General features: G+C 37.8%; 3 protein-coding genes across 3 annotated transcripts; all 3 read right to left on the bottom strand.

Moving 5' to 3' along the window:
- Nucleotides 1–21: 21 nt before the first annotated feature.
- hsd3b1 (hydroxy-delta-5-steroid dehydrogenase, 3 beta- and steroid delta-isomerase 1) lies at nt 22–2,655 on the bottom strand. The gene is made up of 3 exons (XM_053496914.1): nt 2,430–2,655; nt 2,123–2,287; nt 22–1,106 (listed from the first exon to the last, which is right to left on the bottom strand). Exons 1-3 carry the CDS (start codon nt 2,578–2,580, stop codon nt 298–300), a joined length of 1,125 nt encoding a protein of 374 aa, XP_053352889.1. The 5' UTR covers nt 2,581–2,655; the 3' UTR covers nt 22–297.
- Nucleotides 2,656–5,688: 3,033 nt separating this feature from the next.
- si:rp71-68n21.9 (kelch-like protein 9) lies at nt 5,689–13,094 on the bottom strand. The gene is made up of 8 exons (XM_053497238.1): nt 12,988–13,094; nt 12,571–12,680; nt 10,934–11,228; nt 10,642–10,774; nt 10,321–10,517; nt 9,380–10,220; nt 8,697–8,810; nt 5,689–8,130 (listed from the first exon to the last, which is right to left on the bottom strand). Exons 2-8 carry the CDS (start codon nt 12,573–12,575, stop codon nt 7,634–7,636), a joined length of 2,082 nt encoding a protein of 693 aa, XP_053353213.1. The 5' UTR covers nt 12,576–12,680; nt 12,988–13,094; the 3' UTR covers nt 5,689–7,633.
- Nucleotides 13,095–13,825: 731 nt separating this feature from the next.
- Nucleotides 13,826–17,863, bottom strand: hao2 (hydroxyacid oxidase 2 (long chain)). The gene is made up of 8 exons (XM_053496705.1): nt 17,760–17,863; nt 17,022–17,162; nt 16,680–16,831; nt 15,546–15,829; nt 15,135–15,353; nt 14,828–14,986; nt 14,569–14,638; nt 13,826–14,456 (listed from the first exon to the last, which is right to left on the bottom strand). Exons 2-8 carry the CDS (start codon nt 17,159–17,161, stop codon nt 14,401–14,403), a joined length of 1,080 nt encoding a protein of 359 aa, XP_053352680.1. The 5' UTR covers nt 17,162; nt 17,760–17,863; the 3' UTR covers nt 13,826–14,400.
- Between the last annotated feature and the right edge of the window lie 3,871 nt (nt 17,864–21,734).

Here is a 21,734-nt window from a genome sequence, read left to right as displayed (position 1 = left end):
CGCAACAGAAACACCCTTTTAAAAAAAATGGTGTTGTGTAGGTTAATTAACAGTTTATTGACATGACCAAAATAATTATTTTCTTTAAAAAGTATTGTTATAAATAGCCTAATACAACAATTATTATTATTTTGAAAACTTCACATTTGAAAGCTTCTTATTATTTTTATTTTTGCATGTGGCTTTTAAATATATTTTATATGCAGTTGCCTGTTTATGGGAAAGAAATTAAACTATTTAAAGTAGCCAAGTCAATTTGAAACTGAGCAAAATATAAAAGCACACTATTGTGGACTTTTATTTCAAATTGACTTTTTGTCTTTCTCTGGGCAAGACAGATGCTAGCCAGTCAGTAGTCCGTTTACGTGCCTCTTCCCAGTTAAAACGAGGGGTGTATCCCAGATCTCTGTGTGCCTTTTGGTAAGAGAAGGTAAAAGGTGTGTTAAGCATTATCAAAAGCTGCCTATTCAGTGGTGGGGTAAAGTGTAGAAATGGACGGAGAATGACTTGCATAGCCTCCATGAGGAAGCAGATGAGGTACAGAATGGGGAAAGGTAGGAAGGGTCTTTCTTGTATGCCAAACCCAAGTGGTGCCAGAACAGCATGGTTAAAGTCAGAATAGCTGACAGGTGGAGTATCATCAGAGATGTAATAAAAATTTCCACCAACCACAGCTCTCGTCTGTGGTTCCCTCAGAGCTCGTGCAGCCTGCAGATGTGCAAGTGTCACATTTCCCACGTACACAGGATTGACTTTAGCATCATGTCGTGAATTCCTTAGTAACACATCGCCATTTTGGATTCCGTCTCTCATATGGCCTAAAGTAAACCGGCAACCTTCTCCATATATGTACATTGGCCGAAGAGCACAGGTAGCCAGACGCCCGCCATTTGGAAGTATTTCACCTTGGGCACTAAGGCAAAGCTGTTCAGCTTCCTTTTTGGTCTGGCTGTAGGAAAACTTCAAGTAAGAGTAGTACACAGTGTCCTCATGGCCATTGATAACAGGGTCACCACGATGATTTGGACCTGCAACCTCAATGCTGCTGGTGTATATGAAGGAAGCAACATTCTCCTGGATACAAGCCTCTAGAAGCAATTTGGTACCTAGGAATAAAGAAAGTGGTAAAATGCTGAATTCAATCACTGTTCTGTTCTAAATATTTTTATTGTTTTATCTGTATTTTTTATTCATATTCATACCTGAAATTACCTGGATTCTTTTTATGTTGGATCTTTTTTTGTACTTTTTTACCTGGATTTTAGTTTTCTATTCATTTATTTTTGGTTTTATTTGTTGTTTTACCTACCTTACCACTAGGTTGTAAAAAAAAAAAACCAGAATAGACTGGGCAAGGTTAAACTTGAAGCCACTGCCACCAACAAATCTAGCCCATATTTACTTAGTCACTTATTTGTATGAGTGGAAAGCACTTAAATATAAGTAATATATGTAATATACAAATACAAATATACTGTATTAATATACAAAACACATAATTTACTTTGCTGTGGCCTTGAATGTATTTTAATCATCTTATTAAATCTAAGCTCATCGACTGATTAAAATGATAATTTCATCAGAAATTCTACAGAGTTAAAAAACTTATTTTTGAGATATTGCACAAAACAAAAGAATCTCATATTACCATACACATGGACAACACCAAAACATAATGCCTCTAAGTCAGTTTTCCTTTTTTAGTAGATTTCTGCCATGATTTTCTAACAAATAACTATTTCCCCCCACAAAATCTACACCAGTAAAAATAAATGATTAAAAATAAATTATTAACTGCTCAAATTACATCATTTGGCTTTTAATCATCCATGCAAAGTAACTATCTGATTAAGGTCATATAATCTGGATAATGCACTCATATTCACTTGATTATGTCTCTAATCCGAATACATTGATTGTTATGTTTTTCCAGTCCTTGGACAGACTTTATCTACCTGTTGAGCTCAACCTTACAAAAGATGACTAGGATTTAAACTTCATTGTAACAGGATCTTTAATGGGATTTAAGATTTGTTGATTGCATTATCTTATACAGTAGGTGTAAAAAAAAAAAAAAAAAAAAGAACACAAACCTATGCAGCTCGGACAAAAAACTCCTCACCTTTCACATTTACCTCATACAGTTCACTGTAGGTAATAACTCCAGTGACATCAATGAGAGAGGCAGTGTGGAACATTACAGATGCTCCTTTACACACTTTCTTCAGCAGCTCACTGTCCCTTATGTCACCTTCAAACGTACTTAGTTTTGTCTCACCTTGGCAATCTAATAACCACAACCAGAAATAAAAAATATAGATGTTTTCTTTTTCCATAGCTAAAAAAATACAGATATATGTGATGCATCTTGTTGTAAAGCCACATGGGTTTGTAAGTAAATTAAAGAGAAAATCAGGACTGAGATTTACCTTCTAGTGACTCTATGAGTTCAGGTCGAATACATTGGTCTAACAGTCGAATCTCTGCAAGATTCTCCTCTTCCAGTAGAAGCTTAACAAGCTTTCCTCCAAGAAAGCCACATGCTCCTGTTACCACACACACCTCTCCTGTCAATGACATAATTACAGGTTCTTCTGCCCAGAATACAGAAAATGACTGCTGAGCCACTCAAAGAGTAGAAGGACAATGTTGATGTCTGAAGGCTCACCGAGCAATGCGAAGGGAGGAATGTATTTAAACTTTCTCCCAAGGACAAATCCAATGCCACTTTATAGATTAGGATTCTGTGAGAAACTGTGAGGACTAAGTTGTCAAGGTCATAATGAGTAAAGAACTGTACTTTCCTTTCAAAGACTGTTTGAAGGATCTTTCATCATGTCTTATTTAAAATAGAGTCTAACAAATGAAAGGGCAAATAACCCAACATGAACCTTAGCAAGGTCCTGGGCCACCATGAGGCTACTTCAGTGCGTCTTGGCATAGATTTCACACATGTCTGCAAAATTCCTTAAGTCATGAACTAATTTTGTACTAAGAATTAAGTAATTATTTCATGGTGGTGTGTGTAGTCCAGCAGTGGACTGTGGTTTAGTAGTGGTCATCACATCTAGATTATACTTTTCCCAAAGCACCTTGAAAAACACTCACTGTCCACTTTATTAAAAACAAAGTGTATATTCAAGCAGTGAGGTTTATGTCCCCAGCAAATATATAAATGGGGGAAAAGTGTGATGTCTTTGACTTTAACAGTGTCGTCAATACCAGAACGACTTGTTTTAGTATGTGAGTCATTGTATAATTTGGGGTACGTGTCTGATGACATATAATATATTTTTTCTTACATTACGTGCATCCCATGCTACACTTAAATTGTTGCCAAATTAAAAATATTTGCATATTCTCCCCGTGCTTGATGGGGTTCCTCCCACAGTCCAAAGACTGAATAGGCTTCAATTGATATTCCCAAATTATCAGTAGTGTGTGTTCCCTCAGGACTGGCACTCTGTCCAAGTTATACCACACCTTGTGCCCTAAGTCTTCAAGGATACAGAAATGATTTAAATCCACTACCCGGCCAAAAAGCCATCCCTGGATTTGTCTAAGCAAACAGGTTAGAGTCTTCCATTGGATAGAGGGAAACGGTGAGATCAATATTTACGCCACAGAACAAAATGACTGATCATCTGATGCTGGTCACTCAGCAATGAGACAAATAAGGTGACATTCTTTTAGTAACATTGTTGACAAGCCATCCTTTACCTTAAAAAATGATTAAGCTTTGCAACCAGCAGGTATGTTACATTAAAGGAATTAACTACTGTAACTTGAAGCACTATTTGTGCTATTTAGGAATAACATTGTTTTTGTACTATTTTACTGATGTGAAATGTATCTCAAATTATAGAATGAACAGCATATCATAAACAGCAAATTTAAGTGTGTGTGGTCTCACTCATTGTAAGTAAAAAACAATAAGAAATGATCTGATCTGTGTTGTTGAGTAACACAGTAGACGTAGTGGTGTTACAGGTCCTGTATACGTTTAACATTTGTTGTCGTCAAGGTAAACAGGGCTACACTATAGAATCTAAGATATGAAACATATACATATTTGTAACCTTTATATATATATATATATATATATATACACACCTGATCATTAATTTTTACTCTTGTCCACATTGTAGAAGACTACTGATTTCATGAAAACTATGAAATGACACATGGAAATATGTAATAAGCAAAATGTGTAAACAAACCCACTGTAAATGTTTTAGAGTTTAGATTTTTTAAAGTGATGCTGTGATCCCCTTAACCCTTAAGGTGGTCACCTGTAATGATTTTTTTTTCTTGAAGCAGTTCCTGTATATGTTCAGCACCTTTTGGCTTCTAATAGTGTGCAAAACGATCATTAGGGTAAACAGTGAATCTAAATTACACTAAGAATTCTAAATAAAAACAACAATATTTAAAAAAACTTTTTTTTACCATATAATTCCTTGTCTTATTATTTTTAGTATTGTTTTACAATGTAGAAAATAGTAAAGAATAAAGAAAAACCCTTGAATGTGTAGGCACGTCAAAACATACTGAGACAACCAAACTCCCCTTCATCTTCTCAGCCATTTTTGCCCCAGAGACTTCAGACTGCCCTTCAAGGTGCTTAGGAACTTCTACTCCTGCACCCTGCATTCTGATGGGAAAGATTGCAATCTGGTTTGGGAACAGCACAATGCAGGACAGACAAGCTCTACAGAGGGTGGCATGATCAGCTGAGTGCACCATCCGTACCGAGCTCCCTGACCTGCACTCGATCCACAACAAGCGGTGCTGGACCAAGGCCAGGAAGATTGTGAAGGACGTCAGCGATCCGAACTATGGACTGTTCTGTCTGTTGCGGTTAGGAAAGCACTTCTGCTCCCTAAAGGCCAACACAGAATAGAAGCTTCTTCCCGCAGGCTGTACGGGCTCTCAATCACAACACCACACAGGACGAAACACCTTGATCTGCTCCCACTCATATACCACTCAGCACGAGGCACATTAATGCATATTTACACATTTAACTCTTTTACATTTCAGTTCCATTTTAATTCTATTTTATAACTTGTACATAGTGTAAATTTTACAGCTAAAACTTTTCTATATTTGTATAATTTTTATTATTATGTTCTTATTTCATATTTTATATTTATTTTAATATTTTCTATTTCATACTCTATTTTTCTTTTTTACTATTAAATTCTTATTTCATATTTTTAATTTGAATACTCTATTTTCTTTTTGAATTTTTTAGGTCATGGACGGTTGTAAACGCATTTCACTGCATATCATACTGTGTATGACTGTGTATGTGAATAATAAAATTTGAAATTTTATTAGAATTTCAACCAATGGCTGGGAACAAGATTTGAATTTTGACTGAATAACTGCAAAGGTAGACTGGCTGTGATTTAGGAAACTTGTACCCAGCTTTTACTTGCTTTTAAACCCTCCCTCCCCTTTATTTGGCTGTCAAGTTATTTCTAACAAGAAAACTGTCCTTTTTTCTTGTTACACAATTATAAAAAATGTAATTGCACATAATTTATTGTTCATGCAATACTTGGTTAAAAGCAGTCCCAAAATGCATAACTGAAAGAAAAGTGGCAGGCAGGATAAAGCATCAGCACACGACAAACATTTTCTCCAGTGTGGTGGGTCCTTGTCTCAGCTGTTTACAGTTTTTTCCTTAGCTGCTCTATGTGCAATGTCCCTCTAGCTCTAATTTAGGGATGGTGGTTAGTCTGAATTAGTCATATGCAGTTTGGCCTGCTGTGATGTAAGTGTTGTTTTTGTATCTAGCTACATAACAGGAAGATTGCATGATAGTTTATAGTTTTAATAACACCAGAATAATCCATATCTGCTGCCATGCCTGGGTTTCTCATGTACTAGAGTGGCAAATTCAACACTATGCATAGAAAGAATATTAACATTACCTGCTTTACAAGAAAGCAAACAAGCACATTTAGTAACTTCACTTAGAAAAAAAAAACTTTTACTTACCTTCATGGAAATGTGGAAAGCAAACACACACAAATGGTGATATCTTGGCAGAAGTGGTGATTTAACATTTTACGGTTGTAACCCAAACCATGCAAAAGCTCTCTATTATCTCCCTTACAGGTACTTTTTCAGGTTTTTCAAAAAACAAAAACAAAAAAATTTGTTCAGCATTTGTTGTGGTCAACAGCTGTTTTTCACCCAAGATTACACATTTGTAAAATAAAGGAAGCGAACAAAAAGAAAATCCCCTGTGCTTACTGCAGAATGGCTTGAACCACAGGATAAAAATACACCCAAAGAGTTAAACCCAGAGTGCATTTCAGTTATTGTGGGTTTTATGTCATCTGTCAAAGACCATATGTCATATTAATGTAAAACAATGTTGAAGTAATGCAAAGTATTTAAAATAACTTATTTACTCTAAATAGTCTGTTGGAATATGTTACAAATTAAGTTTGAGGCATGAGTTCTGCAATCTGTTGTGAAAACCATTTTAAAAGTAACTGTCCCACGTCCCAACATTGGTAACATTTCTGTGGGTGGAAATGGATTGTTGATAAGAGGAAAATAGCCAGATTGTAAGTCTCCTTGGTTAGGCTCTAGGCCCCTGTGACCTTATATACAGGATAAAATGGTATGGATGATGAGTGAGTGAGTGAGTGAGGGGTTTTTTCAGTCTTCAAATGGAACATGTTTTGGTGAGCCTGCGGCCACAATAGCCTTAGATTCTTGTTTATGGCTGACACAGGAGTGGAACACAATGTGGTCTTCTGCTGTTGCAGCCCAACCACCTCAAAGTTTAATGAGCTGCATGTTCTGGGATTCTTTCCTGCTCACTACGGTTGTAAAGGGTGCTTATTTAAGATACTATAGACTTCCTGTCAGCTCAGACTAGTTTGAACAGTTTCCTCTGATCTATCTCAACAAGGTGTTTTAGACTGCGGGCCCTCTGTACACAAAATATCCCCCCCCACCACACACACACCATTCTATACAAGTATTAGAGATACCCCCCTGCCTGGAGTTTCCACAACACTCTTACCAGCCCATCTTGTACCAACAACATGGTAAAAATCACAAAGATGCCACACACTTTTTACCCATTCTCATGTTTGATTAACTGAAGGTATTGTCTTGTATCTAAATGATTGCATGCACTGTGCTGCTGCCACATGAATGGCTAGTTAGAGATTATAATAAAATGGACACTATGTATATGTATATGAACTGGTGACTCTAAATTGCTTTCAGAAATAGCTGACTCTTGTTCCACATCTGACCAAAGTAGGCTACAAGCTGTATGTGACCTTTTCTAAAAATGATATATTGATATATTCATATATTCATATATTTTAGGCATTTGAGTTATTCATTCCATTATAGTTTGAAGATACATAGTTTAGATAATGATTGTATAAAAAGCAGGTCTTAGTTTGTTAATGCCATGCAGAGCGTAAAAAATTTAACACATAAAAAAATATGAAGTTTTTGGTCTAATTCTTGACAACACTCTCCATTCACATTTTAAACAAATATATACACTAAATATACTCTCTCTCTCTCTCTCTCTCTCTCTCTCTCTATGCATAAGATTTATACAAGTCAAAACATTTTCTTTTGTTCCTCAGCTTTTAGTTGTTTGAAGAGGACATTCCTGTAACTGCACTTCATCTACAGACCCACTTGGACGATGTACAGTCATGGTACAAGCACGTATACCTCCCAAAGGCTCGAGCACATTAAAAACCCTTTCCCACCCATCCTTTTCAGGGTCATAACACTGCACAATGTCGACCATACAACGGCTGTTCCAAGAGTAGCCTCCGACAACATAAATCCTGCCTTTAAACACGGCCACGCCAACATCACTCTGACCTCGGGGCATCGGGGCCACCACTGTCCATTGGTCAGTTGTAGGGGTGTAGTATTCACAACTGAGGACATCATCATAGTCATTTGTTCCACGGAAGTGATTTCCACCCATCACATAGAGTCGGTCTTCCACAGTGCACATGCAGTGGAGTCCACGCAGCTCCATCATGTCTGCACGACGACTCCACGAGTCGGTGTCTGGGTCATAACAAGACAACTCTTTCTGGAAAGCATCTCTTGTTATTCCCCCTAATGAAAGAAGACAAATATTGAGATATGTCATTTCTTTATCTAGATGTTGCACTGGTGTATTGATGCTTTACTTCGTCACTGGTTTGTTAGGCCTTTGCTTTTAGTTTCTCATCGCTGTCTCCAGGAAGGATGTGGTTAGGAGTGCTTAACTAAATGACCTCACAAATTTACCAAAACCTCCACCCACTCAGGCTTTCAGGTTAGTTATAACTCTCATGAATCTGAACAAAGGTCAGTATTTTAGAAAAGAAACTAATAATCAAATATATTCATGTCAATTGGAAGCCGTTACACTTTTAAAACTCCTATTTTAAAGGAAAGGGTCTCATTTATTGAGCAGCTGGGGGCTGTTACTGTGGCCTTGAGGTTGTGTAAAAATACTTGTATGACATCATCTGTTAAATATATTATTAAAGAGCAAGATCAGACTGAAATCAGTCAAGAAAATACACTTCATCTACACTTCAATACTACTGTATTTTTACTCTAGACTAAATATTGGCTGGACTTTTAGCTTTTAACCGGACAATGTTGCATAATTAGTTTTGTACTTCGGTACTTACCTGACACATACATCAGTCCTCCATGTACGGTACCAGCATGGCCATAATGGGGCTCACTCATGGGTGCAACAAAGGTCCACTCATTCTTGCTCAGGTTATAACACTCCACTGTGTCTGTGGGAAAGAGTTTAGTAGAAATGTTAAGGTATATGTAGAATTTCCAAAATATATAATATCTTTCATTTACTCATTATTAAAATACAGAATATGGGCAGTACTGTATGTAGTCACTTGACCATCACACTCATACCTACACCAATCAGCCATCACATCACATCACATCCCATCACATCATATAAAAGGCATCCTGTCCCAAGGCTGCTGACCTCAGATCCTAATCCAACTGAGCACCCATAGGATGTGCCAGACAAACGAAAAGACAAATAAAAGTCTAATCGATCGAGGCCCTCCTCTAGGGTTATGGGAGTATCCTGGAGGGTACTTAAGTTCAGCACTGCTGCCAAAGTCCTGGTGCCAGGCGACATGGCACACCCCAGAGGTCTAGAGGAGTCATGCCCTGAGGGACAAGATATGCCCAGGTGGCACAAGGGGAATCTACACAATATTGGGCATAATTGCTGCTATAATAGTCTATTCTAGGTTGGCTTTCTACTAGATTTTTGATAGTTTCCTAGTTTCTCTTAGTTCTAGAGATCAACTTGGCCTAAATCTCACAAACTTACCAATCTCGCCAGTGGCGTTTCTCCCTCCAGCAGCATAGATGTTCCCTTTTAGGGCGCTGAGATGGAAGAATGTCCGCTTCTCATTCAAGGAGGCCACCTGCAGCCAACGGTCAAAACGAGGGTCGTACCTATATGCGCTGTCCACTGCTGTCTTACCCTTTGTGTCATAAGTGCTCTGCCCTCCAACAATGTAAAGGAAGCCACCTAAAAGAGCCACTCCATGCTGGTAGCGAGGCACTTCCATTGGCTGGAGGGCCCTCCAGGTGCCTTCTCCTTCCTCATCATACAGTCTAAGCTCCCTGCTCACCACCAGCTGCTGCCTCATCACCCCACCCAGTGCCAGAAGGTGTGTTGTGTCTGATCGAATGCGAGTCCTTTCAGTTTGGAGTGATGGCTGAAGGAATGGCATCATCTGGTAGTTGCTGGCCTCCAAGAGTAGGTTCACGCAAGCTGTGTCAGAGCGCATGAATGGTTCCTTGCCATCCTTTCCATTACTTGAATCATCAATCTGGTCCTCCTGAGATATCTGTAAGAGTTCAGCAGGGCTCATTAGGGGAAAGCGAATGTGACGCATCAAGGAGTAGGCTGCAGGCCGGCGTTCACTTGGTTTATGTGCCAGCCAAGCACGGGCTGTGCGATAGAGCTCCATTTCTGAGAATCCTTTAAGTGAATCGCTCGAGAGGGCATGTGCCATGCTGGCTTCGGTAAGCTGCAGAAATCGGTCACTCTGCACTAGAGATGAGAAGTTCTGACAGACAAAGTTGTATATGTGGGTCTGGACATCCTCCAGGAGAAGATCGTTAGCAATGCGCTCAACTTCTGTGCAGTTTTCTATGGTGACCTGCCATGTGAGGAAAGTAAAAAAAAAAGAAAAAACACTGTATTAATGTGATACTTGCAATTTCAGAATTTCAAAATGTTCTCTGTAAAAGCCACAGTACCTCACTGCTAAGTAGCTGATTGCAGAAATTGAGAACTGGAAGCACCTGGAGAAAGCTGGCAGCCTCTAGAGTATCCTGGAGGGTGCTTAAGTTCAGACTTAACTGAGAGGTATAAATAAACTGAATTATGTTTTTCAGGCCTGAGGTGCTCACTCCATGTAGTTTAATTTCTGCCAGGTCCTGTTCTTTCATTCCACCTGCCAGATGGAGGGCCATTAGTGAAATAGATAGTTTGTGTTGAAATAGTAAAAATCTGAGCCATTTACATAAAGACTGAGAACATCCCACCATCATGTAGATCTCTTTATGTTTAGGAATTACCTGTGAACATAGCCTTGAAGTAGTCACTGGCTGAAGCCATGATCACTCTGTGAACCGGAAAGGTTTCAGTGCTATCACCAGGCACCAGAGTGACATCACACAAGGTTTCATCAGAGCGAAAATTATCCAGACCCTGACAAAGCATTACACTTGTTGTTAGAAAGAACATATGAGCATAATGTTTTATTGAATAAAAATTTAAATGAAATTGGCCTAATTCAAATATGGCAGTTTAATCCTTCTTTGTTTCATGCTTTTATTAGTAAAAAGAAAAACACACACTATTCTTTACCCTGAGTATGGCATTTCCATGATCTGTGCTGTTGAACACCTGTATGTGAGGTTTGGGAGGAAGACTAGGCTTTGCGGGAATGTCAGCGGGCTTTGGTGAGACCACTTGCTGTTTGGGAGCAGCCTCTAAAGGTTTTGCAGATGCCTCCGGAGGTTTTGGAGCAGGTTCAGGTTGTCTGGGTGGTGCGGCGGCAGGAGGCCTCTCCGCTTGAGGGGGAGGTCTTGCTGCTTCTCTTTGACTCCTGCTCCCTATGCGAGACAGTTTTCGGTGCAGTTTTCCTTCCTCTCCACTATTTCTGAAAGAAAGAAGAAGATCAGGTCATTAGTAGCTTCTTCTTTTCGTTTACTTAACTCCTCATGAGCTCATGAGGTCAGGGTCTCATGAGCTGAGCAAGTGCCTATGTGTGTTATTAAGAGCACAAAAACTCAGTCATGTTTACTTGACACCTTGGACTGTGATTTCTCAAACCTATAATAAAATGGTTGCATGCATCGAATCACCACCAGGAGCTATAATTCAGATCATAAGTCAAATATTCCTATATAAAATTCTTTAATAATATATTACTATAAAGAAAAGATATATTATATGTTCACAGTTTTATCCTTCCCGAGTCTAGGAACAATTTGGTCCATGTATATTTTGACCTCACATGATATTCATTGTTCAACTACATTTGCTCCAAGGATCACAAAAAGCAGATGTTGTTTTGGAAACCATGGTGCAACAATGACCAAACCTAAACTCTATGGGAAAAAAATTACAATCTATAAATGTAAGCATCTGGAGATATTGGAAGAGATTTAGGAGAGGGTTCCATTGCCAGATAAGACCAGAATAAAGTCTTCTGACTGTTCATCAAAGATGTATGTGAAAAGGAGACAGGCAGAAGCCCACCATGTGGTATGGGTTTGGATATGAGATGGCATCAGAGGGCTTAGTGTTTTTCACGACATTACAAAGAAATTCTAGTTGCGTAGAAATTCAAGTTAAGTGTAAGCAGGGGGTTACAAGAGAAACTAAACTATAAGAGGCAGTGATGGCCCAGCAGTTAACTGAACTATTGAGTGAATGGAAGATTGCGTGTTTCTTTAAACAACTCTGCTTCACATCTGTCCAGCTCAACTGTCCACTGCATGGGATAAAACTGTCTGCAAAATAAGTAAAATGAAATATAGCAGTGATTTACAACATTTTACATGTCCGATTATCCAAATTGTCTCATTGACCACAAATTCAAAGAAATTTATGTCTACTCTGCAGCTGAGTGGTGATCAATAGAAGTACTGCAAGTCCACAAACAAGGACCAATTAGACTGTGACATCTGGAGATATTCAGCATGGCCTTAGGATGTGCATACAAGTGCAAATGCAACATTGTTATGTTAGGAGGTATATAAAAAAACTACATTCACATTAATTTCATTAGTCTATATAATCGATACAACAGCAGCTGGTTTAAGCAGTTGCCATTCATATATGGACACTAATCGCTTTGGATATGCAAGTGAGAAGCTTAATTAACACTCCATTAATTAAAGATTCTTTCGAATTCTTTGATTCTTACAAATCTTTGCTGGCAAAATATCATGTGATCTTTCATGATTACTAAAAAAATGAACAGAAAGAAATCTTACCCCATATTTGTTTAGGTAAAAATCACTCTGTTGTTCCTCACAGTACTCGTGACAGGCCAAAGAACGTTTAAATGCTGCTCTGGGATCACGCTGAAAACACTTTTACAGAGCTGGGTGTCAAAAAAGGAAGTGAAAGGAGGTTACAAGACCTTATATGCACCCTGCATATAGAAACCACCAGAACAGGTGTAACGTGGCAAGACAAAAAGTATATGTCCAAAACGTTTACACTGTCATTTACAGGACTACTGTACATAAACACATCATTTGCACTTAAATGTGCCATATCTTTTGCACAGCTCATGAGTAATTGCTTCCCAAATGCCTACTTTATATAGGGAAAAGACTTTAAAATGTTCATAATATAATAGCGTATCATGAGAGTGGAAGAAAAGGGTCATCTATACAGAAACCTACCGAATACTCGTATGGTCCGTGACGGTCGATGGTCTTCTGTGCACCACAGCACTAAGCATCTCACTGCTACTGCTATGAGCTGTTTACCACAAGCCACCCAACTTCCTGTGTCACTTCTCTTTTCTTAGTTTTTGCCTGTCTGTTTCTCTCACACTAACACAGACATTTTTTTTTCTTCCTCTTTTTAATGTATTTTTCAACTAAGAGGTGATTGTTGTCAGTTCTCTTAACCGGCATTAAGGGGTAAATCCATACACAGTGATAAGGCAGGAACAGTGATAGAGTAGAAACAAGTGCTTTGAGTGGATGGGTCCATGTTTATACCTTTAGTCTCATCACCTAATCTGTATGTCTCTTACCTTATAGTGGTGTTTCCCTATTCTTTGATCTCTTGCCTTTAGTGCTGAAGTGAATCTTTTTAAGACCACACCAAAGTTTACAGTTTACTTTAAATAGCTGTCTAAGATATATGGTGTCAAGGATTACATTTATTTCAGCTATACATATACTCATAACGCCATCATGGGTTTGACACGATAGAAGTGAACATGGTGTTTACACTGTTTTTGAAAAATTCTTTGTTAAATAAAATGCATAACTTTTTATTTTATACCTTATTTTATATATGTTTATGACCTAAGCAACATCATGTGTCAATAGACATTAATGAGTCAGTGTTGTCATGACTAAAATTGTTGTAACATTGTTATTTTTAAAGTTATCTTCACGATTGTTGTCATTTTAAAGTTATTCACAAGTATATTATTTTTAATCCTTGATGTATATTTCCTCAACAAAAAAAAAAAAGACATTAAATCATCAACCAGAAGCCAGAGGCTGCTCTGCAATAAAGTTTATTATTCAATCTTATGAATATTGTGCTTCCGGTATTTAATTAAAGCAAATAATGGCAGGTACTGAATAACGCTTTATCACAAGACTTCTTTTGTAATTACTTTCCAAACCCCTTTTTCTCACAATTCACTGCACAACCAGATATAAACAGTTTATTCTCAGTTTGCACCACAAACAATCTGGAATATCCACCTTCACTTATCAAATTTTATAATCTTCTGCTACCAAACCAACCAACCTGGCCCTCATTTGTCATATAGTGTCATGTCTCATCGATAAAGAACTAATATTATATCTGTCATATCTGCAATTTGTGTCGGCTAGCTAACAAGCTTCCGTTAACTTACAAGCACAGAATCTTCTCTTCACTCTTATTAAATTCATTTTAGTGTTAAGAAGTTTTGCCACCCATGTACATAGTTCATTTGAATTAATAATACGATGTGAAGCATTATATTACATCCATTGCGTGCTTATTACTGAGGCATTTAAGATGTCCTGTAGAAAACTTGGTGGATTAAAGCTTATCATGATTTGGTCTTATTTCACAGTATTTGATCAGAGTTTAGAAACATGAATGAGGTTCCTGTTGATCTCAGCCACATTCCTGCAACCTGAGAAGACAAGACACACCTTAATAAAGATAATGATATGTGATGGATGATCATTAATCTTTTTACTTAGAATGCACTGAGCTACAGTGAACATGATAAGTATTAGAAGTACCGGATAAGGCCATGGATAGACGGAACTCTTCATTTAGAATTTGCAGAACTTCCTTCACACCTTCTTCACCCTATTCAAGCAAACATGAGCATCACTGCTGATAAACTGGGCCAAAATTCAAAAGATGCCAGTAGTCATGAACATCCATATTTACATTGCTTCCACATATTCACACACACGCACACACACACACACACACACACACACACACAGGAACACACACACAGGAACACATACACAGGAACACATACACAGTTACCTTGCAAGCAAGGCCCCAGATTGCTGGTCTTCCAATAAACACACACTTGGCCCCCAAAGCCAAGGCCTTCAGCACGTCACTGCCTGTACGTATCCCTCCATCCATGTACACCTCGATCCGGCCTTGCACCGTATCTACTATCTCAGACAAACAGTCAATCTGTTTGCAGGAGCAAAGGACAAGGACAAAGGGAGGACATAAGTGAAAACTTCTTTGAATTGCAAACAAAGAAGTTGTTTAAACAAAAACATTGTAAAGGAGATGTTATTGAAGGTATGAAATCACTAAAACCAATGCTGTTTCTCACAGTGGCTGGTCCCCCATCCAGCTGTCGGCCTCCGTGGTTGGATACAATGATCCCTTGAACACCATGCTCCACAGCCAACTCTGCATCCTCTTTAGTCAGGATACCTTTAATAATAATTGGCAGGCGGGTGAGAGACTGCAGCCAGTGTATGTCTTTCCAGCTTATGGATGGGTCCAACGTGTTAGATGGAACACCATACTCTTCAGGCTCTGCAGTGTCCTGTTTGAAGAAGCATTTAGGCTTTACAATAAACATGACACGCACCAATAAAATAATATCAAAACAACAATAACGGCACTACAACAAATGGGTAAGCAAAATGCAATCATATAAGGAAAAAGAATATAGATTGAACATAAAACAGTGTGTGAGAGAAAAAAAAATTCTAGTGAATGTACAGTATATCATTACCTGAAACATGCCATCAAAGTTCTTTACTTTCAGGTGAGGGGGGAGCTTAAACTGGTTCCGAATATCATCACGACGTTTCCCAGTGTACGGCACGTCGACTGTGAGCACCAAGGCCTTGTAGCCAAGTGCCTCCACCCTATGCACGAGCTGCTCTGATAGTTTGCGGTCACGGTACACATAGAGCTGGAACCAGCGGTAGCCATTCGGAGCCGCTGCACAGATCTCCTCCACCGAGCATGTGGAGTACGTGCTGGAAATGTAACAGGTGTTCACAGCTTCTGTGGCTGCAAAATCCAGGATGGAGATAATGGGAAATACTTATCAACTAGAAAATAGTATCACAGCCCAAATCTAGTGTTCTACTTATACATCATAGTAAGAAGCCCTACAGAAAATAAAGAGTCGCATTAATCTCATGATACAACTGAGCAGTTGAGGGTTAAGCGCTCTGCTCAAGCTGTGAGCAGTGGTAGCTTGATGGTAGCTGGTAGTGGATCTGGTGAGCATTTGTTCCTGCATGTCTTCTGCCCCAGAATTAAGTTTTGTCTCTTAGGTCTCATAGCATTGGTCAACCAGAATAAAATATATATTTTAAATAACATATTTTAGTGAACAATCTTTCTGCATTGGGGATATCTAAAGACTACTGAAGTTGTATCTTAGCTATAGATACTTAAAGAAATGTTAATCATCTATGTTAGTTATTCTGTAATAAGATGACAGGCGGTCTATCCAAGTGAACTCATAGCACAAGGCTGATAAGGCAATAACACTATAAGACACTATTCTAAACACACAATCTTCTGACTGTAGAAAACCAGTATACCTGGAGGAAACCCATCCTGCACAAGGAGAACATGCAAACTTGTACACAGAGTAAAGAAGTGAATCTTGTCCAGCTCTTGGGGTGTGAGACGACAGTGTTAACCACTAAGCCACCCTTAAAGAAATGTTGACATGTGACACCATATCTGACAGTTAATCCTTCAAATGGCATTAGATTCCTATCATCTGGTGCAAATACATCTGTAATTTCCTATACACCTCTTCCAGCTAAAATCCTGAAATACAGATGTGTATTACTACATACTGGGCCAAAGTTGAATAGCATTTAATAGTATTTTTCACACTTACCCCTGGCAGTGGCTAGCTCTCCCTCGTGCCAGGCCAGACAGTGGAAAGCAGTGGGTGCAATGCCTACTGGAAAGCTGATCTCCGTGCCTAAAATGGTTGTTCGCGTGTCACTCACTGACACGTCCCGCAAGATCCGTGGCCTTAAACGGATCCTGATGGTGATTTCAACCAGAAAATCAGAAATGTCTTTTGGGTGATTCTGGGCTGTTTAATTCATTCATTTACTCGTCCAGTTATTTGCTCACCATCAAGTAAATAAGATGGTCCTTCAATAGTAGGTAGTCTTTTATGTGTGCATTTGCAAACACACATTCAAGGATAAGTATGAAAAAGATTAAATACCTTTTGTAGGCCTGTAGGTTGTCATCTCTGGTGCAGCATTCATCTGCTCCAGCTGCATAATAATCCCAGATAGATTTGGAGAGATGCTGTTTGGCATACTCCTCGAAATCCGTCAGACAAACCTTAGGAATAATGTTCATCCTGATACAAAAAAAAAGAAAAGAAAAAATAGTAGAGCACACAGGTGTTGACACATCATCAAGACTGGGTGTTGGGTGTGACAATAGTTAATAATATATGTTATGGTATAACATTTGGGAATGCTGTCAGTTTTGCAACTTACATTATTAGAGAAGTAAATGATAAAAATAAATTATTACTTAAATAAACTTTATATTTTTTTAAATGTATTGAAGCCTGTGGAATTGATCAAGAAACATGGACTACATATTCACTTAAAGGACGTGCTGTTCCTAATACTGGCCACTAGATGGCGCACAGCGCGCATGCTACGAACAACTCAGCAAAGATGTGTTTCTTGATATTTTCTGCTTTATAACAAACGAATGAAAATAACAATCCGCTAAAGCGTTATGAATTACTACGCCAGCACCGGTTGTACATGAACGACAATATGACTTTATTTATCAAAAAGGAAGATTATACACTGAACAATTAGATTAAAGCAGAGAAAGTTTTCACGCGCACTAAATCACATGTAAGACACTTCAGTAACACGAGAAAGATTGAAACCGATTACGTCACATAAGTGTAATGGCATAGCGTCTGAACACCTACGCTGATAAAAATACACTAAAGAACTTAGCGAGGAAAATGCTTAGTCCAGCTGAGACACAAAGCACAGCAGTGTGTTGTCACTGACAGCCAGTAAACACTCCGCTGCACTATGAACTCGCGATTATGCAACAGACTACGCATGCGCAGAATACAGCAACATTTTGACTTTTTGCCTATTTACTTGTGCAAACTGGTTCTGCTGCAAAATGCAGAAGTTAGCTAAAAATAGAGTGCTGAAGAACTTTACAACTTTTTGACTTAAAAGCCTTTTTCACATTTCTGAACTTTTTGTATGAATTGTCCCACATTAAAAATTTGTGCTGGTCCTTGGCTGCTGATTCACCCTCTACTGATAAAGGTTTTTGGCCAAACCTGCAATGACATTGTATCTAAATACATGTACTTCAATATGGAGTCGGCCCCCCTTTTGAGGATGGCCCTCAGCTACAGAATAACAGCTTAAACTCTACTTTTGTCTGTGAAGTGTAACTTTGTTCTCTACAAATTGGCTAAGCATTAACAAAGGGAAGCCAAGACTTGTGTCAAGCTTTCGCCAAACTTGTCTACTTAATTATGCTCTATTAGTTTAGATTTGCTCCATCGCCCGTTTCAAGAGGTTTTTACAAGCACTTTGATAGTGACATCTCCAGGCTGTGTACATCAAGATTCCTACCCAACCAAAAAGACATGTAAAACCTACAAAATCTATGAACAGTCTACAGATCATGAAGATCCACCATTAGAAAACTTACAAACTGCAATGATGGTTTTTAGTTTCTGCTTACATTTCAAATTTTCAAAAATAATTAATGGTTATGACTTCTCTTAAAATATAATGAGCCACACTGAAATTTCCTACAGTCTTAAAATCGTAGTGTTTGCAGAATCATATTCAGAAATTTTAACCATGTTGTTGTTATTCAGAATAGCTGCACTGTTGCTTGTGTGATATCGCTGAAATATATTAACTCTCTCTTTTCATTTCTATTTGTAGGTATACATTTTGTAAGCTTATGCCCTCTGATGCTATGCAAGCTGGTACATACGAATCACTGTGAGACCACCACAGATCAGATTTTATATGCACAGACACTTTGCATCCCAGTAATGACTCTGTCACGTTGAGGCTTTTAGCAGGTGTTGCACTGTTAGACAATGGTGGGGTTTCTGAGAGAGACCTTTTGCTTCATGTCAGACTTTATTAATTAATTTTTCAGTTTGTTTGCTGTGACCTAAAACCAATGCCTATAAAGTAAAGATGAACTATGTTGACGTATTGTCAACTTATGGAAAATGTGTAAAAAATCTTTAAAATTTTTAATATAAATTACAAAATTCTTCAATGTTGCTTTGATACAGTATCTTGTTATATAGATAGGAACGTTATTTTTGCCTATTCAAAATTTGGCCCATTACAGTGACCCTTTGGGCATACAAAATTGAAACCACTAATATTACGGAAAACTGCTGAAAATACAAAAACACATACAAAAGACAAAACACATGGATAAATATTACATGACTTTATTCAGTAATAATACACAACACAGGGGTTTTAATAACCATAATAATATAATGTTAGTTTACCTCTTGGAAATACTGATTGATGTCTCATTCATTGTTACTTCCTGGTCTGTGCAGCCACTATTGAGCTACAGTACTATCACTCACACTATCCTTCTGGTGCTCCTCTGGGTAGCAAATCTCTTTTGCAGAATTTTTCTTTTTGCATGTGCTTTGCCCTTTGTATGTCTTTTTGTATTTGTAGCAGGTTTCTTAATTATTGTGCTTTGTCTTTTGTATGTGTTTTGTATTTGCAGTGTGTTTTCAAAATTTTTGTTCTTTGCCTTTTATATGTCTTTTTGTATTTTAGCATTTTTTCTTTTTGCAGGTGCCTTGACATTGGTATGTTTTTGTATTTGCAGCATTTTTCCTTCTGCAGGTGCTTTGCCTTTTTTGTGTTTTTGGTTTTGCAGCATTTTTTTTTTTTTTTACATGTGCTTTGACTTTCGCATGTGTTTTTGTAAAATCGTGCATGCATGAGACAGCACCTTCAAGTAGGTGTGTGTGTGTGTGTGTGTGTGTGTGTGTGGGGGGGGGGGGGGGGGGTTCATATAGTTGTATTAAACAAATTAGAACAATGTTAAAGTAAATTAATCTACACTGAATGTTTGGTTGCATATCCCTGGTTTACAACAACTCTGTCAAGCTAGTGGTCACTGCCATTACCAACCTGTTACAATTTTCTTTTTGTGATGCTTTTTACAGGCTTATACCATAGCCTCTTAGTGGGTGAAATGCATTTTCAATTAGGGTAAGATCTGAGGAATGACTTGTTCGTCTAAATGCTTAGTTTTGGGTGTTACATCAGCAGTAGTTTCTCCCTCATTGAGTCAAATTGCCATGCTGCCACCCAGTGCTCACACGATCTACAGTAAACTACTTTGACCATTTTTTCTTGCATGGTACTTTTTTTTGACATGCCTTGCTGCCAATATAGCTGCTACACTATGTATGGTGCTGCACAACACAATATTTTACAGTTTTACTGCTAATGAGTGGTCTGCACCATGTGGTATGGCTTTTTAATTTCTTTTATTTATCTAACTAGCTACAGTATCTAAGGTACTACTATTCCCGTATAAATAAGCAATGACTGCCTATACAGGTAACTTGTATACAACTTGTATGTAGGTAGTCCTATATCTAATAAACTTTTTAAAAATGTTAATTTTACAGATGTTAAATTTATCCTGTGTAAAATGTGTCATTTTTTTTCTTTGAGCCTTCGTCTTTGCTCACTGCTAGTTTTTGATCACAGCACCTCTGTTGATTGAGAATCTTAGAGATTTTTGTAGTTCTTGAAGACAGCAGCCTGTGATAACTCCTGTGAGCTGTGAGGGGTGACATGGCGTGCATAACAACAGTGGTAATTTGTAACTCGACTGCATATTCTCTTTCACTTTTTCTCTATTTTCAAAATTCTGTTAAGTGTCCATTCTGTCAAGTGTAGCTGATACACTGTATAAGGCTATTTTTGCTATTTTTTCATCAGCATAGTTAGTATATTCGTAAAGTACATCAAATAGTTTATCAATTCCATATAATCCATTATCTCCAGACTATTTCTATTCTTTTTGCTGAATTGAAACATTAAAATCATGGAAATTGAAATAGGATTGCTTTTAGAATTACTATAATTAGTATATTAGAATTGTTTCTTTTAAAGTAACTAAAAAAAATAATAAAGTATTAAAATAAAAAATCTAAAAAAAAAAACCTTAATAGTTTAGCATTCTCCATTTGCAGCAGTTACATGTTGATTTGGGGATTTTCTTCTGTCCCCAATTTTTTCCAGTCTTTATAGGTAATAAATATTGGTGGACAGCTATTTCCAGGTCATACTACAGATTTTCAACAAACATTATTTTCCTTACAGTGTCCTACGTGTCTTATTGTCCTGTTGCTGTTGGTAAATATATTTTAGTCCTATAATGCAGAAATCTACCTGACTCCTCAATACTTAGCATATACTGTATATAGCTCCATTCATTTTCCCTGACATGAAAAGAAACAACCTTTCTGTCCAAAAAGCTACCACAGAGCAAGATACTTTCACCAACATACCTGAGCCCAGAAATGGTGTTAACTAGATGGTGTGTATTTCCAAATTAAATAAATATTTTTATTTTTATACAAAACACTTCTCCAATAATTGCCCTTCCTCTCTGAGCTGTAAATTTGGCCTGTCATTTGTAATATCTGGGATCTGACATATTCCTGGGGTGTGAACAGATACCGGCACTGTATGTTTTAAACTAAACGATTCTTAGCTCACGTCAGCATCAGTACATAACAACAACACGAAGGTCAATCGGATAACACAAAAATAATGTAAAAAGCAGATAATGCTTCAATAGCCATGCTTCAAGCAAAAATTTAACATGTAGTCTACACAATCACCTAAAGTAAAAA

This window comes from Clarias gariepinus, chromosome 5, assembly GCF_024256425.1.
Source record: "Clarias gariepinus isolate MV-2021 ecotype Netherlands chromosome 5, CGAR_prim_01v2, whole genome shotgun sequence".
NCBI classification, from domain to species: domain Eukaryota; kingdom Metazoa; phylum Chordata; class Actinopteri; order Siluriformes; family Clariidae; genus Clarias; species Clarias gariepinus.
This window is presented reverse-complemented; position numbering and strand designations above follow the sequence as displayed.